The sequence below is a fragment of the Ambystoma mexicanum genome, chromosome 10, assembly GCF_040938575.1.
Source record: "Ambystoma mexicanum isolate Mex_15411 chromosome 10, UKY_AmexF1_1, whole genome shotgun sequence".
NCBI lineage: Eukaryota > Metazoa > Chordata > Amphibia > Caudata > Ambystomatidae > Ambystoma > Ambystoma mexicanum.
Genome location: NC_090932.1, coordinates 855296817 through 855321643, shown reverse-complemented (window position 1 = coordinate 855321643; position 24827 = coordinate 855296817). Strand labels below are relative to the sequence as shown.

The 24827-nt window shown below is 46.3% G+C and overlaps 1 protein-coding gene across 10 annotated transcripts in view; it reads right to left on the bottom strand.

Moving 5' to 3' along the window:
- Positions 1-24827, bottom strand: part of MYNN (myoneurin) — a 504100-nt gene that overhangs the window by 124092 nt on the left and 355181 nt on the right. For 7 of the 10 annotated variants that reach the window (XR_011276088.1, XR_011276087.1, XM_069618526.1 and 4 more), the window contains one exon: positions 438-521. The exons of the other annotated variants lie outside the window; for them this stretch is intronic. Coding sequence is in view for 5 of the 7 variants with exons in the window: in XM_069618526.1 (XP_069474627.1) it covers positions 438-521 (84 nt within the window). In the remaining 2 variants the exon portion in view is untranslated. The remainder of the gene's footprint in view (positions 1-437; positions 522-24827) is intronic. 10 annotated transcript variants of the gene reach the window in all.

The window sequence follows — 24827 nt, the reverse complement described above, 5'->3', positions numbered from 1 at the left end:
GTGCCAAACATGTGCAGACAATGTACCAGATACAAAGCAAGACCATGATGCCTTGCATACGGATTAAATTGGGATAACAGAGTTTGATGAACTGCAAGGCAAACAAACAAAAATAAAAAAAGAAATCTGGAAACCCTCAAAGGTCAACGTCTAGGACTTCCAACCTAACACACTCAGTTGAACCAATTGGGCACAATTGGTTTGTAGAGACATTGGTATGTAAAAGGAAAATCCACGGAATGGAGCAGCGTGCAAACAGTTATGAGTCATCTGGTAATCTGTAGTTGAGAATGTTTGAAAAAACATTTTAAAGGCAGGAAAATAAGTAGATGAGAGAAGAGGTCATCCATACAAACTGTATATCCTCCTTCAAATCAGCACCTTAGCATGCAAGTGCACAAAAAAAGAGAAATAAACCATCTTGTCACTATACAGACCTGTATGAGACCGAAAATGTTTGTTGAGCTCTCCAGAAGATATAAAGGTTTTCCCACAAATACCACACGTGTATGGCTTCTCTCCTATAATCACAGATAGATGATGAAATAGGAAAACTGTTACGAAGCACAAGCACTATAGTACTTCCACCAGCAGAATTGTACCTACTTTAAGAGAGTAATTTTTCAACCATGCATGGGGTTAATAACAGAGCCTCTTAATATACTTCATGAAACCCTAAAGGTACCAAACATTTTAAATGCTTGAATCTTTTTCTGATGCTAACTTTTTATGTATCAGTATTTAAACCTAGCATGGGCACCCGAGCCCTGTCTGCAGAAGAACTATCCCAAAACTAACATAAAATATAGTTATTCATACACTTCATATATTAGTTGTGTTAAAAGCTTTCTGAATTTTGTAAGATGCTAACCCATTTCCGGTTGGAAATACAGTTGTGGCTGCATGAATAAACATTGCTCACAGAAAATAAACTCCTTTCGTCCATCTCTGGTTTTATAAAGTAATCTATAGAAATAAAGGAACCTTATGTCAACTGAATAAATTAATTGTGTGACAGTCAACGAAACCTTTGGAATATGCTGTAATAAACCTCAGAAAATAGGAAGCCTGGGTGGTTCATGCATCTATAGGTACTGGAAACGTGTAGTTCTGGTATACAAATAACCTCAGGCAACAGACTGGATTCAGACCCGTTTTTATCAATTCTCCATATGGGCCAAGGTGCCGCAGCTGCAACTCAAGAGAATAGAGGTGGATGTGACTCTTCAGCCATGTCACAGCTCCATAGAGGCAAAGCTCACGCCCTTCAATGTTCTATCTGCCTTGATTCACTGCAAACACTTGCCGGAATAAAAGAAAGAGCAATTTGCCAAAAATACCAGATAACCCAACCTAATAAAGAGGGGTGGTGACAGAGAATGAGTCATCAACCTGCAGGAAGACTGAGCTTCAGAATAAAATGTACTTAAACACTTTTTCTTCTACTGGATTCTATTTCCCATAGAGTTCTCAAATAAATTTTTACAGCAGTAGAAAAATCCCCCAAGATGTAGTGTCTGTGGAGAACAACACATTGCTACTCATTCAGCCATTGCTGAAGAACAGGTCAGAAAAATATGATTTACCCTAGTTTACACATCATGCCAACAGTCTCTAGTGAAGTTGCGAATCAAAGACCAGATATCCGACTGTCAAATGTCAAATTGAGGACTCCCCTCTAAGCAAAGATAAAGAAGCTACTCTATCCCAGAGATATGAGCTGCAATTCTTTCTGGGGGCTCTCCTTTAGCTACTTTGTACCAAAGCTTAATACAGAGAGGGCCATCCAGTGCAAGATAGACTGCTCTGAAACCCTGCATCCTTTCTTGATGCCTGAAAACCTGACACTCCTTGAAGGGAGTAAGGTAGAAGGTCAAAGCCCCCCTTAGGAACCACATTGCGCACTTACCCCTCTACCTTAAAAGGATGAACCATAGGAAAAAACATTAAAAGATTGCTCTTTTATTCCTTCAGGTGGGAAGAAAGGCTTTATCTGCTGAAAGACCCTATCCAGAAAGGGCTGATTTTCACCAAATGTCTCAATTGTCAAACGTGTTAGGGAAAACAAAGGGAGCAAACAAAGTTGTAAATTCAAAATTCTAAACAAAATGAAGGTCGCATTGTGCCTCAATAAAGCAAATGGGAGGAAAACATAAAAGAGAAATACTTTGGGCAGCTTAAGGGTCTCTGCTAAAGGGAATGAACACACGTGAATATAGCCACAAAGTAGCCTTTGATGGGCTGTGGCTTAGCACCATGCTGTGAGCACGTAAGGCTGAAAGTTCCTGCTCGATCCGTTTAGATTCGCAACAGAAAGAGACCATACACGCACAAGCCAGAGGCAACTACAGGTGTGTGAAGACCCACTGCACCTTGGGAGCATTAGAATTCAGGCGGAATCCCCCCAGGCTGGGTGTCAAATCTCACACACCGACTCTGTACAAGCCAGCATTCCCAAGATGGTGGCCTGGACATAAGAACGCAGAAGAAGATGGGACCGGTGCAGCGTGTAAAGCTGAATGGAACCCGATATGTCCGCAAGCCGGTGACATCTGGAGGAAGCAGCATAGCGCAAGGCTGTAAAGACTGCAGAGCCGGTAGGTGCGCACCCCTCCCCCGATCCACACACACAAAACAGATCATCAAAAGACTTACCGGAGGAGGTACAGTACACGCTACGGGGTAACCGAGGAGGCGGCAACCTAGATTGCCTTGCACTGCAGAAGAGCGATCTGCTGGACTACTCGTCCGCTTCCAAGAGGAGGACCACAGCAACCAGCCACACAGACTGCCTTGAGGATACTAAATAATGCACAAAAGCATGCAAAATGCTAATCACAATCTGGGCAAGCGCTGCACCTCGCCGCAGAGACTTTACAAAACACACATATGGAGCATTAAAGAAGCAGCGCAAGACTATCACAGCCTGCACACCAAAAGTAAACGTTGGGTTCTTAACCCACAATAAGCAGAGCCAGTTTCAAATACTCCAGGGACGCACAATAAGAAAACAGATGCAACGCCAGAAACAAAACAGATTAACTCCAATTACAACAGCAAGTTACCCAAGCAACACAAAGGGTAAAACACATAAGCAATTGCACAGTGCTGGTCCAACAGACTAGCAGGGTGTCGAGACACGGCTCAAATTGCACCATAAGACACTGCTAAAGACAAGAACGACCACAGAAGTCCATACCTTAAACAAATCTGCAGTCCGGACCGGCAGACCCGCCCATGCAAGACATTACCCTAAACAAGACACAATACCTATACACCCCACAGGTGTGGACGGCTGGAGACACTTGCGTGCCTCCTGTCCGATAGCGACCCCCATATGCCGTCCAAAGCCGGGAAAAGCAAAGCTTAACAAGTTACAATCAAAGCATACACTACAACTTTACCTCCAACACAAGAGCCAGAAATGGACCTGCAGCCAAATAACTCAACAACAAACAATATGGAGAGCGAACAAAAAATCCTACAAGCCATCACCACCCTAAAAACCTTCCTCGAATCCAAAATGGACTCCGTAATTATAGACATGGGTCTCCTGCGACAAGACATCAAAGAATTGCCAGACAGGACAGGGACGCTGGAGAAACAAGTCACAGAAAATATGACAAACATTAACACCACACTCAGGGTTGTAAAGACCCTACAACAAGGAGTTGCAAACTTAGAAAGCAGGGCTGATGATGCAGAGGGCAGAGCCAGAAGAAATAACGTCAGGATAATAGGTCTGCCGGAAGGGGAAGAAGGAACAGACGCAACAACTTACGTCGAAAATATGCTGTTACAAGAAATAGGCCCAGGCAACCTGACGTAAGGCTTCACAGTAGAACGAGCACATAGAGCATTAAGCAGAAGACCTACACCCAGGTGCCCCTCCCCGACCGATAACTGCCAAAACTATGAATTATAACGACAGTGTAAAAAGTATTGGCTTTCTTCAGAACCGGAGGCCGCATAAGGAGAGCATCAGCATCATCGACGGTGTACCCAGACTACACCTTAGAAGTGCAAAAATGTAGAATGCAGTTTGACTCGGCCAGGAAAGGCTACGCAAAGCCAACCTTAAATACATGTCGATGTACCCAGCCAGATTAAAAGTCATATACAAGACTCGCATCCTTTTCTTTGAATCCCCGGAAAGTACACACGACTGGTTGGATAATCAGAAACTGGGTCCAGGTCAGGAGAGCTGATTTTACCGGAAGATGCACACCTAGTACAGAAACTCCATCTGGCATACACAGAGATAGACCAGGAACGCGCTCTACCGCACTATCAACAAACAATGGCGCAGAAAGACATGTTATGTTAACACAGACTGGTATAAGCATCAGCTACCCCAAGTATTGAGTCTTTTTTTCTACTACTAACGACATAAAAAGCAAGAACAAGCAACAAAATCCTGTGTGAGAGAGTGTGGAATAGCCCCTGCCCCAAGGTAGCTACATCTTCTTAGGATACCAGCAGTTGTGTATCCACCAGCTGCACTCCGGCCACTGCAGACTTTGTTGAGGCAGCACTAGAGAGTGTAAAGCAGGTTTGCCTGAGCATGCTAAGTATAGCTGTGCAATTGTTGGGAGAGGTTAAGGGATGTGAAGTTGTTATAGGGGTTCACTTGCACAGCCACAATCTTCACCTAGGGACAATAGAGCCACAATGTTGTCGGTTCATGAAGCGCACTTGAGACATGCGATGCCTGGCACACAATCCCATGGATCGGACTACAAGAGACACACCTATAGTCACAGCCCAAATGGAAGGCCTTCGATTGATAATCTGGAATATCCAAGGATTAAATAACTATATCAAGAGAAACAGGGTTATGACATACCCAAGGAGACAGAAAGTACACTTAGCACTACTCCAGTCCAGGAAACGCACCTCACTAAAGACAAACAAAAAAAATTACACAAAAATGGATAGGAAAGACCCCAGGGGGGTATTTGTGTGGATTGCCCCGATAGTACCACTCTGTATATTAAAAACAACAATAGATGATGAAGGCAGGATGGTCATAATACATGGGTTCTTAGAGAAAAAAGAAGCATGCATTATAAACAATCAAAAAATAGTCCATAGGCGTCCCTCTTTGAGAACGAACAAGGCTAAAAGACCTGTTCTTCGGGAAGGTACCCACTCAAAGGTCTGCAGCCACACTTTAGCTCACTGTACCTTTCACAGAAGGGAAATATCCATTTGCATATCAGTCTTTGTCCCGCCCACATGGGCAGTCCAGCACCGAAATGCTATGGCAATTCTCTTCTGAACGAGAGCACCAACAGTAACCCCAGAGGCAGAGAAGAATTTGGCAGATATGGAAAAGGAGGAGACTAACTCAGGCAAGCACTCCCCCACCATAACCAAATTGAGAGAGGAATGCATTGTACACTGGAACAGATTAGGCAAACTAAATTACACCAGACACATAGAGAGATACGCAGAGGGAGATAATGCAGGCAGGTTGTTGGCCTGGCCTTACAAAAGTGATACTAGGAAAGAAATGATACACACCACAAATAATGGGGTGGGATAAACTTGCACTGCACAAACACCTTCCTAGAGTACTATATGGAGTTGCATACAGATATGCCTGATGATTTGCAATCTAAACAATCCGAAGCCTTAGCGTTAATAAACCTTCCAAGCCTGGATGCCTCAACAGCAAAACAGTTGGGAGCCCCCATTAGCAAAGAGGAGCTGGTGTCCACAATAAGAGAATTACCATCAGGTAAAGCCCCGGCAACCGATGGACTTCTGGGTGAATTTGATAAAGAATTTGCAGCAGAACTAGCAACACCACCTCCTCAACAGGCTTAATGAGGCATATGAAGTGGGCTCCCTACCGAACTCACTTAGAGAATCCATAATAATACCTCTCCCGAAGACAAATAAACCCCCTACAGAATTTGACTCATATTGACCGCTTTCGCTCCTAAACCAAGATAGCAAGATACTGACCGCTCTGTTGGCAAACAGACTAAAGAAAGTAATAGCCAATCTTATCCACGCAGACCAAACAGGGTACATACCGGGAAGAAACACTACATGGAACCTGTGCAGATTTCACCACGTCATACACAGTACAAATAACTGCAAGGAACAGTATGCAGCAGCGTCACTAGATGCAGTAAAAGCATTTGATTCTATCAAATGGTCATGGCTCAATGCCTTATTACAGAAATGTGGTATCGGACCAGGCTTCATTAAATGGGTAATGCTAGTATACAACAAGCCAACGGCCAGAGTAAAAACAGGCTGGCAGATTTAAGAGCAGTGGGAATTAGAAAAAGGTAAAAGACAAGGATACCCTTTGTCTCCAATGCTTTTCATTCTGGCGCTAGAACGGATAGCAGCATACCTGAGGCAGGAATATAACGAAGCAAGCATTACAATACAGAGCACACGCTACTTGATATCCATGTACGCAGATGACATGCTCCTCTTCATACAACATCCAGAAACAACCTTGCAATATATATTAAAGGTCCTAGACAGAATTGCAGAACCGTGTGGTATACTATCATCCAAAGTATGTCATGTCTGTTCCCACTAGCAGGACTGAGAGGTATAGCAGAATCTAACTTGTCACAGTTACAGATACACTGGTGTAGTGAAAAATTTAAATACCTGGGCATAAGAATTTAAAACAATTCTTCAAGGGAATACACACACAACGCACACCAGACGCTGCTTAGAGTTGAAAAGTCGATTGACTTTTGGGCACGGTTACCTCTGGCACTTATGGGAAGGACAGCTTTACTAAAGATAGTCGTACTCCCAAGAATGCTACACTTCTTCACTAAAGTCCCTTACAATATACCGAAAAATGTATTTGCAGACCTAGATTCGACTTACAGGAAATTCTTATAGCACAACGGAAGGTGTAGACTGGCCTCTACACTTAGCCACCCACACTAAAGTGGTGGAATCAGAGCGCCCAACTTCGAATTTTACTTCTTAGCAAGCCAATTGCAATTCGTGGCGGGATGGCTCTGATGAACCAATATTAGACCATACACTGCCGCAAGGAAGCAGTAAGCCCTTTTACCTTAAGGAAGTACTATGGCTACAGGATAACCACCTTGAACAACACCCCCCCCCTCCCCCCATTTATTGACGCTAGGCAGACATATGTGGTGAAGAACCTGCAGTCTGCTGAAAATAAAGACTCAATTTTCCTCTCAAATCCCACTAATAACTTTAGTGGCTGACAACCAACAAATAAGACTGAGCATACGCAGATACTGCGAGCCCGGGGGAATAGCAACAGTAGGAGACTTATTCACAGAGGGTGCACTGACCAACTTCTCAGAATTAGTAATACAAATAGGGATACACAAAGGGCAACATATAACGTACAATACTTTGGTGAATGCACTTAAGAAGAAGTGGCATGACCTGAACGACCACATTGTCTCCAACAGCGTAATAGATACCCTATACGAGATTGCAGAGGGAGGAATATATGACCTGCCTATCTCCAAATACACAGACAAAGAGCTGCACATAAGAAATAAGTGGGAGTCAGACTGCAGGGAGACGTTTGCAGATGCAGGCTGGTCGAAGATATTAGCATACCACAAGCAGGTATCCAGAAATGCTAGGCTGTGTTAGGCAGAAACCTGTGCAGTTCCCTCTGGGACCACTGCAAAAGATTTAGGACTACAGGTGTTTGGCAGTAAACCCACTTGGTAGCAGTCTGTACCACACAGATTCACTTGGTAGCTGTGGCTGAGCAGTCAGACTTCCCTCAAGAAGAGTTAGGCAGTATACCGAGTATTCACAATAGGTCAAGAGCACACAATAGAACAAGTAAACACTGATCAGGGCTTGGTGTAAAAGAGATATAATTATTTATTTAAAACAACATCTAGAAAAACACACAGGCACTAATAATAAGCAATTCAAAAACATGGTCACTAAAAGATATACACTCCCTTAAAAGAATATTAGACAAGTCTTAATTAAAGCCCCACTTATTTTCAGACAGCGGTGAGCGCTTAACGTAGATGGCACTCTAATAGTTCGTTTTAAAAAAGGAGAGAAAAGCAGAGAACAAATTGAAAAAGATCCCAACACTTTTTCAAGAACACAACAAGGGAGGAAGGCAAAGTAAAACCGTGAAGTTAGAGTTCAAGAGGCTGGATCCACCTTCAGAGGATCCAAACGAAATGTGTCCAAGGTCACACGGTTGCAGTGCACAAAGGTCTTGTAAAGGTTCAAAAAGGAGTTGGACCACAGAAAGGGACCAGTTAGAGGGTCAAGGCGGCCAGCCCAGTCCAGACAGTTAAGGAGTTATTATTACCTTGTAGCAATCTTTAGAAAGGGAGGCCTGGCGGACACGGTACCTTAAAGTGGTGAGAACGTACCAGTGGGGGCAGTTGTTCCTGGCAGCGGGTGCAAGTCGGTGCTTCGTCCGGGGGAAGAGAGGATCTCGTTGTGGAGGAAGACAGGAGTCAGTTGCACTGCCAGGGAAGAAACCAGCCGCAGAGTTTCTCAGGTACAAGGAGCGGTCCGGTGATTCGCGGTTCAGTGGTGAGTGGCTATCCGGCTGCCGGGGTGCTTGGCACGGGCAGTTCGACCACAAACCGGGCTGGGGTGCGAAGAAAGAAAGGAACACTGGTTGTGCCCACCAGTCAGGGGAAGAAGCCTCTCCAGCCGGGAGATCTTCTCTGTCGTCGGGAAGTGGAGAGTTGGTTCTGCAGGGCTCCACCGGTGGTGCCGTCGTGGTAGGTCGGCTCAGCTTCTCCCTCGTCGGATTCTCAGGTCCTGTGGCGACTTCTGAAGTTCCAGTCCCCAAAGCCCTGCTTTTATGCAGAAAACCCCCATTCACTCAGCCTAGCTGTCACTCAAACATGCTAAGTGGTGAGCCGGCCGGCTCACCACTTGGGCCAATCACACAAGAGTGCGACCTGAGTTACCTAGGTAACTCGGTCCAGGGTGCCTAAACCCCCTCCCACACCCCCTGTGGTATCTAGACAGAGTGGCACCACTTTTGGAGGCTTCTGTGGAGAAGCCCGCCGAAAAGTGGAACAAAGGGCTCGACTTGGGTTGGAGTCACAGAAGAGAACACAAACGCCATTTTAGAATCAAGTCTTGGCAAAAAATACCAACCGGAGAATTAATATTAATTAAATAAACCGGCGGTATGTTCGAGGCTATGAGAATTAAATAATTAAAGTTGGTAGCCTCGAACAATGGGAAAATCCCATAGGAAAATATTCGCGATTAAATATGAAAAGTAGTTTCCACTGCCACCAGCCAAAACTCGATCAGGGGGGAGGGAGACGTGTCCCCTCGACTAACAGACCCCGGGGCAATCGAACTGCCCCGACCAGTACGTCCACAATATGATGGTTTGTACTGGTTTCTGTTAATAATTCGGGACTAGTAAAGCCAATGGTGACTTTACATGCCCTGGGAGACAGTAGTCAGTCCCAGGGTATGGAGTCTATGGTGGAGTGTCACTATGACACCACTGTGTTACTGCACAGAGGGTGCTGTGTAACACAGACGGTGCTGTGTAACACACATAGGAAAAACACATGAGACCCTATGGAGTAGAGGACCCCATAGCCCATAAAACACATTACCAATCAAAGGAATACCATGAATCATGTCCAAGAGTGGGAGAAAGAGTCTCACTCTTGGCAGGAGGAAAAAAACAAACTCCATAAATCCAGCAAAGCTGCTGGGGGACTCACTAGGTTAGGAAATTCAGCCTAAAGAGAGAATTCTCCCTAACAGGCTGCAACAGCTACAACTGTTTATCACCCATAGAACATATAGAACACCCCAGAAAATATCGAAATTGAAAGACACACCCACGCAGCACTGCCCCAAATATATGGGAGAGAATGTTGATATGATGCACATGTTCTGGGCCTGCCCCATGATCAAACAATAATGGGGACGAATAGCAGCTAAATTATTACAACCAGATGTAAAACTCGACGTCCAATCCCCAGCAGCCTCTCTATTAGAAATAAATTCACACAGAGAAAAAGGATGAAGCACATAGACAAACTGAAAGACCTGGCATATGTCCGAGCAAAAAGAAGGATCGATATGGAATGGAAATCCCAGAAATAACTGACGGTGGAACCCTGGTGAGTAGACCTATACAAATGTTCAATAGCAAAAACCTCTGTCTGGCAGAAAGCAGTCAATAGAACACAACCAGACAGCTCGACTAACCTAGAGCTTTGGAAAGCCTTTGTACAAGAAGTGTTCTCAAATGAATCCAAGTAGCAGCCGGCTGTGCATAGGAAGGATGGAACAAATTAAGACCACATACAATAGTAGAACCGCCTCACCATAAAAAGTAGTCCATATGCAAGATCTGGGAAGCTATATTAGAATGTGCAAGTAACTAGTTATATGTTGGGTTAGGGAGGGAGATGGAATACACGTTGTGAAATTTGCAGATTGTATAAGCATGAAATGATCCATAGAAGATGTGCTCCTGTATTGTACATAAGCATGTGTTAACCTATCAAAACGCAATAACAAAAAAAATAAAAAATAAGAAAAGTAGCCATTGATAGTACCAGTGCTCAGCCATCTTCTGCCAAGGAAAACACAAACAATGGAATCCCTGGAAATGAGCCAGTAAATGGCAAATGTTCTTTATCACACCAACTTTTCTATTGGCAACTATACATCTCTTCGTTAGAACGTCTCCTGAATGGAAGAAGGATATGCATTACTCGCTCCTGTTGAGGACACTTTGTAAGAGCCACAGAAGCCCTTCAACCTGTATTCAGGTTGGTATCTAGCGCAAGCCCCCTATGAAGACAGAACCTCTTTTCAGCAGAGCCCAAACCAGTGGGCAACCAGTCAGTTGCAGCAAATCGCTGTAGTATATCATAAGACCTTTTTGCAGAATCGGTGGCAAACAATATCATGACCCTGAGCCCCTCCTTTCGAATCTGCTTTGTTAATAACAACAATGAATATGGATGGGGAGAATTGTTACATGAGGTGGAACTCTTTCTTCAAACTCCGATGAGAACAAATGACGGAAATTCCAATTTGCCACAGTGACAAACAGGTTTGCCTTTGGAACCTGCTGAAATAGCAAACATTGGCACATACAATTCCGCGCTCAGTTCCTAAATTTGGCTGAGGAATGTTAGCCAACCTAGAGACCACTTGAACATGGCCCCCACCATGATAAGCCACAGTCAATGTTGTGCCATGCATCAGTTCCCAAAACCTTATCACCAGTGCCCATGAGAACAATTTCCGCCATCCCATGCACCCTCACATGTCTTATTTAATGGTGGTCATATTTTCCATAGAATTTGAACCGTGAATCCCTAAAATATGGCAGAAAGACCTCCATGTCGAACAGACAGTCCACAGCTCAAGGAGGATGATGTGCATCTTCCTCTCTCTGCTTATCAACAGGTCTTTCCCATGGGCACACAAGTCTCTAAGTGAAGCATCAGTCACCAGAACATTCTGTGTGCCAGCCAGGCATAATGCCTTTACCCCGGTGAAGTTGTCAGACAGGGACAACAATGGAAGGTGTCTGATGACCAAGAAGGAGATAGTCATTCCTTTCAACAGTTCCCTTCTCTACCGGCATAACTGGGACTAAAGTTGATACCGAGGCATTGAGACAGTACTGAAAATTACTTTTCAAAATGTTGTGAGAACCCTAGTAAGTTAAGTAACAGAGATGTCACCAGCAAATATCAGTCTTTTTCATAGGGGTCTCCTTCAGCAAACAATTGTTGAGATAGGAAAACAATGTTGACACTGCCTTCATGGTTGAGCTACCAACCTCCAGAGTCTTGTTAAAGTCTATGGGAGATGGCACGCCAACATACAGACAAGCAGAACATTGAAAATGTTCTTCAGCTACTAAGCATCACAGGAGCCTCCAATGTAAATTCCTAAAGGAAATATGGAGGTCAGCACTGCTCATTTCGAGAGACAGAATCTAATCTTTTGTATCCAATGCCTGCAGAAGCATGTTCAATGAGACCATTTTAAACTCTTTCTTCAGTGAGTGATTCTTGTGTATGATCTAGGATGGGGAGAAAGCTATTGTCTTTGTTGGCGATGAGAAAGTCCGATCAGTTTAAGAATAAGAGGGATGAGTCTAATGTTCCACAGAACACCAAACGTATCCGACATCGACCCTTCCTCTGAACTCCCTCAGGCAGAAAGGATCCCATGCAGAAATTGGCGAACAGGCAGACATGTCTTCCTGAGTAACACGCGAGGAAGCTAACAACAGCACCAACAGCTCCACCCTCCGATCCCTCTCATGCTATCAGAAGTTTATAACACTTAGAATCCAAGTGTGCACTCATGTGTGCTGTCCTTCCCTACTGGATTGGCTGCAGGCAATGCAATGCAATTACTCAGTGTCCAAAATTATAACTCCTGAAGAGCCATCAATGGAGTTGCAGTGATGCAGCTCCATCAGTTCCAGTTGGGAAGTAGCCCACAGCTCTTGAGAGGTAGAACAGGGCCAGACCACCTGTGGCTTTGCCAATGGCAGCCACTCCTGGCGCTACTTTGTCATCCAGGGAAGTAGTGATTGCGTCCCAGGAGGTGCTAATTAAGTGACCCACTGCACCATTTGCTTTACAAAATTGCTCGAAGCAGGAGTGTTAGGATTGAAGAGAAGGGGATTTCGTGTTTCATAAACACAGGAATTGGCTCCACCAAAGAGGGGAGAAGAGGCACATTATGTGCTGCCTGTGTAGCATGTGACCAGTCTGATAACAACCAGAATTCGGTTTGTAGGAACCATAGAACTGAAACAGAGAGATTCTGTTTGTTGTGACGCTGCATGGACTCATGGTGGTTCTCGCCCAGATCCTTTGAGCCATCAGTAGAATGTCGCCTTGGAGAATTCTTTTTGCAGTTCCAAACCAGGGAACAACTTGTTTTAACTCTGGGCTGGCATGTAGGACTTGGGCTTCTGCTTCCTGATGGTCTTCCTGTGCATGCTGAGGCATGACTTGCAGTAAGAAGAGTTCTGCCCATATTCCAGGTGTCACACAGAGCAATAGTACTGGCCAGACACAGACAATTCATGCTTCCCAGAGCCCCAATTTGTCCAACTAGTACTGCTGCATGTCTGTTCGGCCGCTTGTCAAGATTAAAAGTACAGTGACAAGTGCTGCAGACCTTGACATTGTGTTTGAGAGGGACTGGAGGCAGCCATGGTGACATCAAAGTTGTCATCTGTGCTTGCCTTGTGTGAGGATAATTGGGCAGATATCCCTTATTCTCCCAAGGTTCCTGTAGTACAGGTCTCAGACTTTCCAATCTAATTTGCAGTGCGGTAACAAATTAACTGGGCATTGGTACATATTTTATTGTAAATATGTTTATCCACAGGACACTTTTAGACAGAAAGGTTCATTTAAGGCCCTTAAGGTTTTACTCTCTTTTAGACTATAAAACGCGTGCAACCCCTTCCCCCCTGATTTTACCTGTCCAGCTTCAACTTTTTACCCTTTGGCGTTCATAATTGTGGCATAGTGAGAAGGTAGATTGAACTCTTGCCCATACGCCACTGCCCTTGGGGGTGACATTAGGCCATGAAGGGCTCAAAGGAGAAATCTCAGTGTGACCTGGCTAGGTAGGCTGATGGGAAGTAGTGGACCTATCTTCAAGCAAACTAGAAAGGAATCTTTAAATTACAGTTTTAGATGAATTAACTTACTTTATAGGTTTGTTGGATAAATATTAGTCCAGGATAGGCCATATGGACGGATTGTTGTGGAACTGCATTTTCAGAGACCAAGAAGAAGCATACTGTTAGTGTCAGCCGCAAAGCCCAAAGGCATTTGGTTTTGATGCCAGTACCATCTATTGGAGTGAAATTGCTCTACTTCAGCTCTGGAGTCAGACACGGGTGGACAAGTAATGTTCTGCAGAGTGTTGTTGAACTGTTGTTTTGTCTTTCCTTGTAATAATGTATTTAACAATATGATTTTATTTTAGAGGAAAAATGCTATGTTGTTCACAGGCCAGTACACAAAACTTGCCCAGACGACTTCACACACGGACTTTAAAGGGGAAATCAGCCAATGGAGGAATTCCTTGACGTTTAGATATATAAATATAATACAAAGGCAAAGAGGGTGTTCTACTCAAGAGTAGGGATGTAACGGTATAACGGTATACCGTTAAAGATACCGTGAACCACTTAATTGAACAATAATAACTGTCACATTGTTTATACCGGTATACCGTTTATACCGTTAAGTGTGCTTTTCAATCTGATTTGGAAAGGCTGCAGTAAGCAAGTGCTGCACAGTCTTGGTCTTGCACTGTTGGATGTGCCGTCTGCCAAGTAGTTTCAGTTGGAGCAGTTTTTAATGCCATTCCATAAACCACACATGCCTGACATAAAATCAATATGTTAGCAATAGGAAGAATAAATACAGTGCCAAGAAGGAAAAGGGTTTACTTTGGGATGGCGGCTTTGGGATTTATATATTTATAATGGATATTGTTTGCTAAACATATGACAATGGGGGATTTCCCTGGTTCCATCATTGAATTTACATATAAGTCACACTGCAAAATTCACTCAGCTCTGTGGGTATTCCCTGCTGCCATACCAAAGGGTAACATGTCCGTGATTACTGAACACCTTTTGGCCCGCAAGTAAACTAAAGGCTGTAAAGTAAAGAGAGCGTGTGTGCGTATGCGCACAAGCGTATACTACCATCAGCCTCCATTGATCTGTGGCATGCAGGTTATCAAGATGGCAACATGTTCATCTTCACCAGTAGCCAATGGGGGTGCTAAAAGCCTAAATGACCACTTAAGAAAAGCTATTCAGTTTGCTTTGCCAGTCGCAGCAGGGCTCCCCCCACAATCCCCTCCTCCTCTTCACACGTGTGTTTGGTGGAAGCAAGGGGTGGCATTTCAGTGGAAAGTATGTTGAAAAGCCCAATTCTGGCCCTGGGTGCCTGATTTTGTTTGTGATGATAAATCTGACAATTTATGACCTTTTAGAAAATATTTGTTAAGATTAGTTAACTCCACCTGCTATACCGCGATAACCATCATATACCGTCATTTGGCAAGAAGGTTATCGTACCGTCATAAAACTAATACCGTGACACCCCTACTCAAGAGGCCCCACAACAGACCGAGCCAAATAGAACTACATAATCCACATCTTTCCCGAAAATGGAAAACAAACATCTTTCGATTTTGGTACTGTGGAACACCATAACATAACTATTAACAGGCTTTTTATTTCAATACACTTTATTGAGATATAAGATAAAGCTTATAAAATGTTATGAGATATGGAAATAAATATGAATACATAAAAAGAGATTAGTTTAAAATCCTTCCCAGCACTATTCTATCTCATTCCTAAGGGAAAACATTGCAGTTCCCCATGCACAGACTAGATGGAATTCCCTGTGTCCCAAAAGTTCCATGATGGGAGGGTAAATAGCGCAGCTACAACCACCTGCCTGTTTCGTGCCCAATTTACGATCACATGCTGTTTTTGTTTCCCCGTTTATAGGTAGTGAGAAGAGTTAAGGCAGGGTGAGGGCAGGGGTGGACCTTCCACCAACTGAGCTGGTGGTAGCTGTGCCCTTTTCCCCTGTGAGAACATGACAAGAAGATAACACACAAGCTAAGATTTGGGGTAGGAGACAGCTATTTCTTAGAAAAACATGTGAAAGCAGGCAATTCTCTCCACTTCTGCTTGGTATAGCATTTATTGGAATATAGTTTTTGATTCTATTGATAAAAATTAAAGTTACTCACCGTAGTGACTAGAGTAGTCCTAGTCCATAGTCCCCTTTCCTCCATCCTTGTTGGCGTCCCCCAACATGTGGACAGTACCAGAACCTTTGTCAGTGAAAAATTGAGCTTCTGCTTTAAATGGAGTATAGCGCACAGGGCGCGGGCACGCCCACTAGGCCCTGCCCTCCGGCACCTCACCTCAGTCCCCTTTTAACACATCGGCCACTTAAATACCTGGCTACACTGAATATATTAGTCCCTGCCATACAAGCGTGGGAAGGTGGGTGGGATGTAATGAGGAATGGGGACTATGGACTAGGAGTACTTTAGTCACTATGGTTAGTAAGGAATTAGTTACGTACCTGTAACTCCGGTTCTCCAGCATTGGTATCTTTCATAGATTCACATGCTGTGAACATTCCCCGTCGACAGGCTGGGAATCCTCGGTAACGTAGATCAGTTTAAACTTAAAATGAAAACTTTCTGTCACTTTTGTGCTCTATTGCAGTAATTTTGGGTCATACTGCCCACAGCAATAGAAACACCTCCCTTAACTCCTCCCTTGTGAGCCATCTTCAGATTTGGCAAGCGCACTCTGTTAGGGAGAATTCTCTCTTTAGGCTGAATTTCCTAACCTAGTGAGTCCCCCAGCAGCTTTGCTGGATTTCTGGAGTTTGTTTTTTTTCTCCTGCCAAGAGTGAGACTTTTTCTCCCACTCTTGGACATGATTTATGGTGTTCCTTTGACTGTTAATGTGTTTTATGGGCTATGGGGTCCTTTACTCCATAGGGCCTCATGTGTTTTTACTAAGTGTGTTACACAGCACCCTCCGTGCAGTAACACAGGGGTGTCATAGTGACACCCCACCATAGACTGCATACCCTGGGACTGACTACTGTCTCCCAGGGCATGTAAAGTCACCATTGGCTTTACTAGTCCCAAATTATTAACAGAAACCAGTACAAACCATCATATTGTGGACGTACTGGTCGGGGCAATTCGATTGCCCCGGGGTCTGTTAGTCGAGGGGGCACATCTCCGTCCCCCCCGGATCGAGTTTTGGCTGGTGGCAGTGGATACTACTTTTTATATTCGACCGCGAATATATCCCTATGGGATTTTCCCATTGTTCGAGGCTACCAACTTTAATTATTTAATTCTCATAGCCTCGAACATACCGTCGGTTTATTTATTTAATATTAATTCGCCGGTTGGTATTTTTTGCCAGGACTCGATTCTAAAATGACGTTTGTGTTCTCTTCTGTGACTCCAACCCAAGTTGAGCCCTTTGTTCCACTTTTTGGCGGGCTTCTCTACAGAAGCCTCCAAAAGTGGTGCCACGCTGTCTGGGTACCACATGGGGTGTGGGAGGGGGTTTAGGCACCCTGGACTGAGTTAGCTTGGTAACTCAAGTCGCACTCTTGTGTGATTGGACCAAGTGGTGAGCCGGCCGGCTCACCACTTAGCATGTTTGATTGACAGCTAGGCTGAGTGAATGGGGGTGTGCTGCATAAAAGCAGGGCTTTGGGGACTGGAACTTCAGAAGTCGCCACAGGACCTGAGAATCGGACGAGGGAGAAGCTGAGCCGACCTACCACGACGACACCACCGGTGGAGCCCTGCGGAACCGACTCACCAATTCCCGACGACAGAGAAGATCTCCCGGCTGGAGAGGATTCTTCCCCTGACTGGTGGGCACAACCAGTTTACCTTCTTCTCTTCGCATCCCAGGCCGTCTTGTGGTCGAATTGCCCGTGCCAAGCACCCCGGCAACCGGATAGCCACTTACCACTGGACCGCGAATAAAAGGACCGCTCCTTTTACCTGAGAATTCCGCGGCTGGTTTCTTCCCTGGCAGTGCAACGGACTCCTGTCTTCCTCCCCGACGAGATCCTCTCTTCCCCCGGATGAAGCACCGACGTGCATCCGCTGCCAGGAACAACTGCCCCCGCTGGAGTATTCTCACCACTTTAAGGTACTGTGTCTGCCAGGCCTCCCTTTCTAAAGATTGCTACAAGGTAATAATAACCCCTTAACCTTCTGGACTGGGCTGGCCGCCTTGACCCTCTAACTGGTCCCTTTATTTTGGTCCAACTCTTTTTGAACCTTTGCAAGACTCTTGTGCACTGCAACCGTGTGACCTTGGACACATTTCGTTTTGATCCTCTTAAAAGTGGATCCGGCCTACTGACTCTAAACTCACGGTTTTACTTTGCCTTATTCTCTTGTCGTGTTCTTAAGAAAAGTGTTGGGATCTGTTTCAATTTATACTCTGCCTTTCTCTCCCTTTTTAAACGAATTATTAGAGTGCCATCTGTGTTAAGCGCTCACCGCTGTCTGAAAATAAGTGGGGCTTTACTAAAGAATTGTCTAATATTCTTCTAAGGGAGTGTATATCTTTAAGTGACCGTGTTTTTGAATTGCTTACTATTAGTGCCTGTGTGTTTTTCTAGATGTGGTTTTAAATAAATAATTATATCTCTTTTACACCAAGCTCTGGTCAGTGTTTACTTGTTCTACTGTGTTCTTTTTGACCTATTGTGAATACTCTGTATACTGCCTAACTCTTCTTGAGGGAAGTCTGACTGCTCAGCCACAGCTACCAAGTGAATCTGTGTGGTACAGACTGCTACCAAGTGGGTTTACTGCCAAACACCTGTAGTCTTAAATCTTTTGCAGTGGTCCCAGAGGGAACTGCACCGGTTTCTGCCTAACACACTCGAGTGGCAGTAAGAGCAAACAGATGAGCCATGCTGGTTATGAGGGAGGGTCGCATCTGAATCGATGAAAAAGCAGTATTATGAGAATACATATGGGCGGACGCAAGCTTCCCGCATTACTTACCACTGGAGACTTACTAACCTCATGCAAAAAAGGCTCAGCAGAACCGACTGGGCGAATCTAGACTCTTCTGCAAAATCTCTGTTGACACAATAGAACCTGGTGAATGTATGCACCGATCTCCAGGTGGCTGCACGGCAGATGTCAGGCAGCGGGATTCCGGAGAGGAAAGCAATGATTGCAGCTACTGCTCTGGCGGAGTGCGCCTGGGGCTTGCAGAGAAGCGGCCTGCCAGTCTGTTGATGGCAGAATAAGATGAAGGCGTCAATCCATCTTGAAATGGAGGACTTTGATAGAGCCTTCCTGGGCCCCGAACGTCCAAACCAAAGAAGCAATTGATCATTTGTATGGAATGACTAAGTACGAGCCACATAGTACTTGAGGGCGTGCACTAAATCCAGCGTGTGCAGGGTCTGCTCTACTCGAGATGTTGGTGTGCCAAAGAATACGGGCAAAACCACCCGCTGATTGAGATTGAAAGAGGATGGCACCTTAGGCATAAAGGTCGGGTTAGTATGTAGAATAGCCTTGTCCTTGTGAAACGTCAAATAGGGTAGTTTCGAGGAAAACGCCAGGATTGCACCCATTCGCCTGGCCGAAGTTATTGCCACCAATAACGCTATTTTTCAGGAAAGATGTTTAATGGATTCCTGGTGCATGGGCTCGAAATGAGGCTTCATGAGCCTTGCGAGTAGCACATTTAGCTCACACGCTGGCGCTGGGCGACGGACAGGTGGAAAAGATCGGAACAGACCACGCAAGAGTTCCTTCACCGAACGGTGAGACCACAGGGATGGCACCCCAGACGAGAGGTTGTACCTTTAGATTGCCGCCAGGTGCACTTTAATGGAGGAATGCATCAAGCCAGACTGAACCAGGGACAACAGATAAGGCAACAAATCCTCCGGCCGGATGAGGTCGCAGTTGATGGTTCCTGCATCATACTTGGAAACATTTCCACCTGCTCTTTTAGCACTTCAAGGTGGACGGAGCTCTTGCCCGGGCCAGGACCTACTGGCAGTCTTGCGGAAGAGACAGAGCTCTGAATTCAAAGAACACAGGAGCCAGGCCGTCAGATTGAGTAATGCTGGGTTGTGGTGCAGCACCGTCCCCTGGTTCCTGGACAGGAGCGATTGGTGCAGGCGCAGCTTGATCAGCGCTGCTGATGAGAGGTCAAGGAGGTCAGACTGTCTCAGCCACGCAGGGGCAACTAATAGCACTTTGCCATGATAAAGTCTGAAGGTGTGTGGACTCAATGCACCAGAGGAAGTTCCCTTCCCATGGAAACGCAAAGGCGTCCCCCAAGCACTCTGGATGGGGGAAGCGGCTGGCAAAGATCTTACAGCGATTGTTCTAGTAGGTGGCAAAAATGTTGATCTCCGGAGTACCCCATGTCTGAAACAACAGGTAAAGCTTGTTGTAGTGCAGTTCCCACTCGTGAAAAGAATGCAACTCCCTGCTGAGGAGTTCGCCAAAGTGTTCTGAATCCCCGGTAGATGATGGGAGATGAGAAACATGTCATGCTGGAGGCCCAATGCCACAGGGCTTGGGCCTCCTTGGATAGCTGTGGGGACCTTGTTCCTCCTTGCTTGCAGACATAAAACATTGATGTTATGTTGTTGATGTAAATCCGTACCACCTTTCTCCTCAGGAGGGGGAGGAAAGACTTCAGGGCCCAAAAATAGCCCATAGCTCCAGTAGGTTGATATGCTGGCTGTTTTCCACCTTTGACCAAAGGACTCTGATATGTTGGTCCTGACAGTGGGCAATCCAGCCCTCCAGTGAAGCATCAATTGTGACAGTAATCTGATGGACCGGAAACTTGAAGGGGGTGCCTGATGTTTCCTCACCGACAACCAGCAAAGGCTCTGCTTGAAAATCGGTATAAGAGCAATGTGGTCGTCCCAGGACCCTGAGGCTTGGATCCAGCGGGCATCCAGGAATTCCTGCACTGGCCTCATGTGTAACCAGCAGTTGGTGATCAACGGGATGCATGATCACAACATCCCCAGCAGGGATTTGTAGTTGCGGACTGACGTTAACTGGGTTCCGTTGAGACAGCGCACCCTGACCAGAATAGCCGCCGCCCTTTCGTCCGAGGGCCTGGCGGTGCAGGTCTGGGTGTCGAGTCTTGCTCGGAGATTGAGTGCCTGCTGTAATGGAACCAGGCACGACTTGCGAAACCCAGCCGTTGTAGACACTGGATGGTGGTGGCGTTGTTGGTTCTGCTAGCGGATAGGAGGGGGCTCTTACCAACCAGTTGTCCAGATACAGGAAGACGTAAACTCCCCTCCGCCGCAGGTGCGCCACCACTGGTGTAAGGTATTTGGTAAACACCCGCAGAGCAGGCCAAAATGGAAGGGCCTTGAACTGATTATGTACTCCTGCCACCACAAAGCATAGGTAGTGCCGGTGTGAGCGGCGAATAGAGATGTGAAAGTAGGCATCCTCGAGGTCGAGGGACGCCAAGAAGTCCCCTTGTTGTAGCTGGGACAACACCTGCTGCAGTGTGATCATGCGGAACGTTTGTGGCTTTAGGAACTTGTTGAGCACCCTTAGATCTAATATGGGCCTTCAACCCCCTGAATTTGTGTGCAATGACTACCAGGAAGTAGCGGGAGGAAACTCCTATGCCCAGCTCCTCCTTTGGAACCTTCTTCACTGCTCCCTTTAGCTGCAGAGCTCGTACTTCCGGTAGCAAGAGGTGAGACAACATTTCTGGTTTGTGTGAGGGAAGAATGTCCGGTGGATAGTCCGCAAACTCCAGCGAGTGGCCCTGCTGGAGGAGGGCCAGCACCCATTCGTCGGTTGTGATTTTTGTCCACTCTTTGACGAACCTTGACAGTCGTTCTCCCACTGGGGTGCTGAGGCGGAGGAACCAGCGCTGGACTGGTCAAGTCTGTTTGCCGAAGTGGCCCCTAGATTGAGAGGTGCCACGGCACCACTCAAGAATGTACTAGTCCCCTGATGAGTATGGGTTCTTGTAAGAGGAGGAAGATTGGTACATAGAGCAGCGTTATCCCGCAAAGTCCTGCCATAACGCCATTTTCCCGAACGAAAGGACTGGAGCCTTTGCTGTAGCGTGCCCAAGAGCAAGAGGTTTCCGTGTCCGTTTTTATGGAATGTAAGGCTTCATCCACCTTCTTCCCAAAAAAGGGTAGATCCGTCAAAGACATATCAACGACCCTGGACTGGACATGGTGTCTGAAGTTTGTGGTCTTGAGTCAACCCTGTCGGTAAAACCCAGTATTGGCGATGTCCACAGAGACTGTAATGACATGGTCTGATGGCAATTCGTCCGCATGGAAGATATCCATGTCGTCTTGTTTCTTGTCATCTGGCAGAATCTCTAGCGAAGGCGTTGAGGCACTTGCCTTCCTTGTCTGGAGGGACACATCAGGATTACGATGGGTTAGCTTACCTTTTTCTGGCAGCAGCAGAGGCAAGGGAGTCTGGCAGTGGTGTTTGGTGCAGACACAGCGCTCTCTGGGGCTCTGTACTTTTTGTCGAACCGGTCTCTCTTAGCTGGGGAAGTTGCGGGGTGCGTCAAGGTGACCAGGCCATCCTCCCAGACTTCTTCCAACAGAGGGATGGACATGACAGATTTCCTGCGCTGTTCTCTGCGTTCGTAGAGCACACTCTCCTTGTGCTGCTCCTCCGGCTCAAGGCCGAACATCTTGGCCGCCCTGGATATGAGCACGTGGAAGGCCTCTACATTGTCGGGAAGTGAGTGCGTGAGTGGAATGTCATCTGGTTCCCCATCACCTGCGATGAAATCGTCAAATTTGTCAGTGTGGGAAGGAAGTATGAGTGGAAACCCTGTCATACCACTGGTTGGGATCAGTGTCTGCTCCAGCATCGGACAGCCTCCGCGGTACTGACAGAGGTTTGCCCCTTGGCCAGGGATGTCATCTTTCTCCCTGGAGGCCCCAGGGACATCTGCGTGCTGTCGCCGAGGAGACACCGGAACCGGGGCTGGTGCAGGCAGCCATTGTTGAAAGATTGCCACTAGAGTGTTTAATGTGGATAAAATGTCCAATTAAATGTTTCCATGTGGAGGCAGAAATGGAGCTGGCTGCATTAAAGGCAAACTGTCCTGTGCCTGAGATGAATGCAGAGGAGGTAACAGTGGTAGTCTGATTAGGCTCGCCTCACCCCGCAGTGAGCTGGATTCCCTTCTGGGTGATGGTGTCCTGCGTGCTGGAGATGACGGCAGTGACTTGATGGACTCCTCATGTGCTTCCTCTACCTCTTCCGATTGGGAAGGACTTGGCTCTGAAACCACAATACCTCCCAGTAGAAGGGCAACCCGAAGGTTGGGGAATGATGTCCGTGGGTGGGCTGTCAATGCAGACACTGTGTTGGTCTGGGTGTCAGCGACGCCAGTTGCAATGGCAGTGGTAACAATCTTATGGGAAGATGCAATTTTTCCCTTAGATGTTCTCGATGACACAACAGCAGTGGCTGTGGACGGTTTCACCAATGGCACAGTAGCCGTGGCTGACAATGGATTTGTTGCTGGGGTGACGTTGGAAGGTGTCAACGGCCTTGGGGTAGATGACCTGGAGGAAGGCTTGATCGTTGATGAGGCACCTGTCGCCGATCTGGACAAGCTATTTTTCGACGTTGAAGGCGAAGAGTGGCCGTTGGAGACTTAGACGTGGACTTAGATGAAAACGTGCGCTTGGGGCGATGGAAAGGGCCTTCAATCTCCTTCCCTGCCAATTCCCTCTTGGGCACTGAAATTTGATGAAGACCAGTCCTTGTGCGTGGATCTGGGCTTGTCGTCAGAGGTGTCTTTATGCCTCTTCTTGTTTCTTGCTGCTGGCCTGGACTTTGTGCAATCTTGACCTCATACTAGAGGTGGTTCGCTGGGCCATCCTGCCCTGCTGTAACGAAACATGAATCTGTAACGGCGCAGAGACAGAGGCCCCGCTGGAGTCCACGAGCCACGAGACGACGATGTCGATCCCTCGGCGTCTTGTTGGAGAACGACTGGAAGATTTTGCAGTCTTGGATGACATGATGAGGGTGAAGACAGAGGCATTTATTGCGATTATCCTCTACATAGACATTCTTCAACCCACATCGGCACAGGCCTTGAACAGGCTCTTCCTCGTGGATTCAGCCATGAGGTAGGCCCAACTGCACAGGCGAAGCTTCGTCCAAGATTACCGGCGGCGGGAACAGTCTACGGAGCTAGCACAGTCGCCGTCAACGCTGGTCGTCAAGTAGACGTTGAAAAATATATTCATTTTTTTGATAAAATCCAAAATGATTCGTAGAAATGTTGGAGATGATTTTTGAGGACACCTTACACTAACATTCGGCAAAAAAATATGAAGATGGCTGACAGGGGAGGAGTTAAGGGAGGTGTTCCTATTGGCTGTGGGCAGTATGACCCAAAGTGGCTGTAATGGAGCACAAATGTGACTAAGTTTTCAGTTTAAGTTTAAACTGTTCTATGTTACTGAGGATTCCCAGCCTGACGACGGGTTATATTCACAGCATGTGAATCTATGAAAGATCCAATGCAAGAGTACTTTGATTACTCATACGTCCTGTCCCCTTTCCTCCATCCTTGTGGGTGATTCCACCGAACAAGACCATAGGGTGGAGCTATGACAACCTATCTCATAACTAGGATGATACCAAAAGGCTGACGGAGTGGCCCAAGTAGCCGCCTTGCTGATGACATCCCAAGAAGTATGCCTATGAAACACCATGGTCGTGGCCTTAGCTCTGACTGCATGGGCATGAATCCCTCCTCAGTAACTGGTTTGCCCATGGCAATGTATGCTTCCGACAAGGCCTGAACCATCCAACGGGTGTCAGAAGCTTTGGAAGCCTGGGTGCTGGGAGACTTGCTCCCGAAAGTGACGAACAATGCCTCAGACTTCCTGAAGGATTTTGTCTGAGAGGGACAGAACTTGAGGACTCTTGATGTCAAAGGAATGAAAAGCTCTTTCTGCCTCCAACTGTGGGTTCGGGAAGAACACCAGCAGGCAGATTTCCTGATTCAAATGGAACAGAGAGACCACCTTGTGCAAAAAATGTGGATGAGTGCGCAAGATGACCTTGTTGTTATGAAACGTGGTGAAGGGTTTGCATGATGACGAGGCCTGCAGCTCACTGACTCTGCGTGCATAAGTGAGCGCCATCAATAGTACTGTCTTTAGTGTCACTAGCCGGATGTCCACCGAGGCCATCGGCTCAAAGGT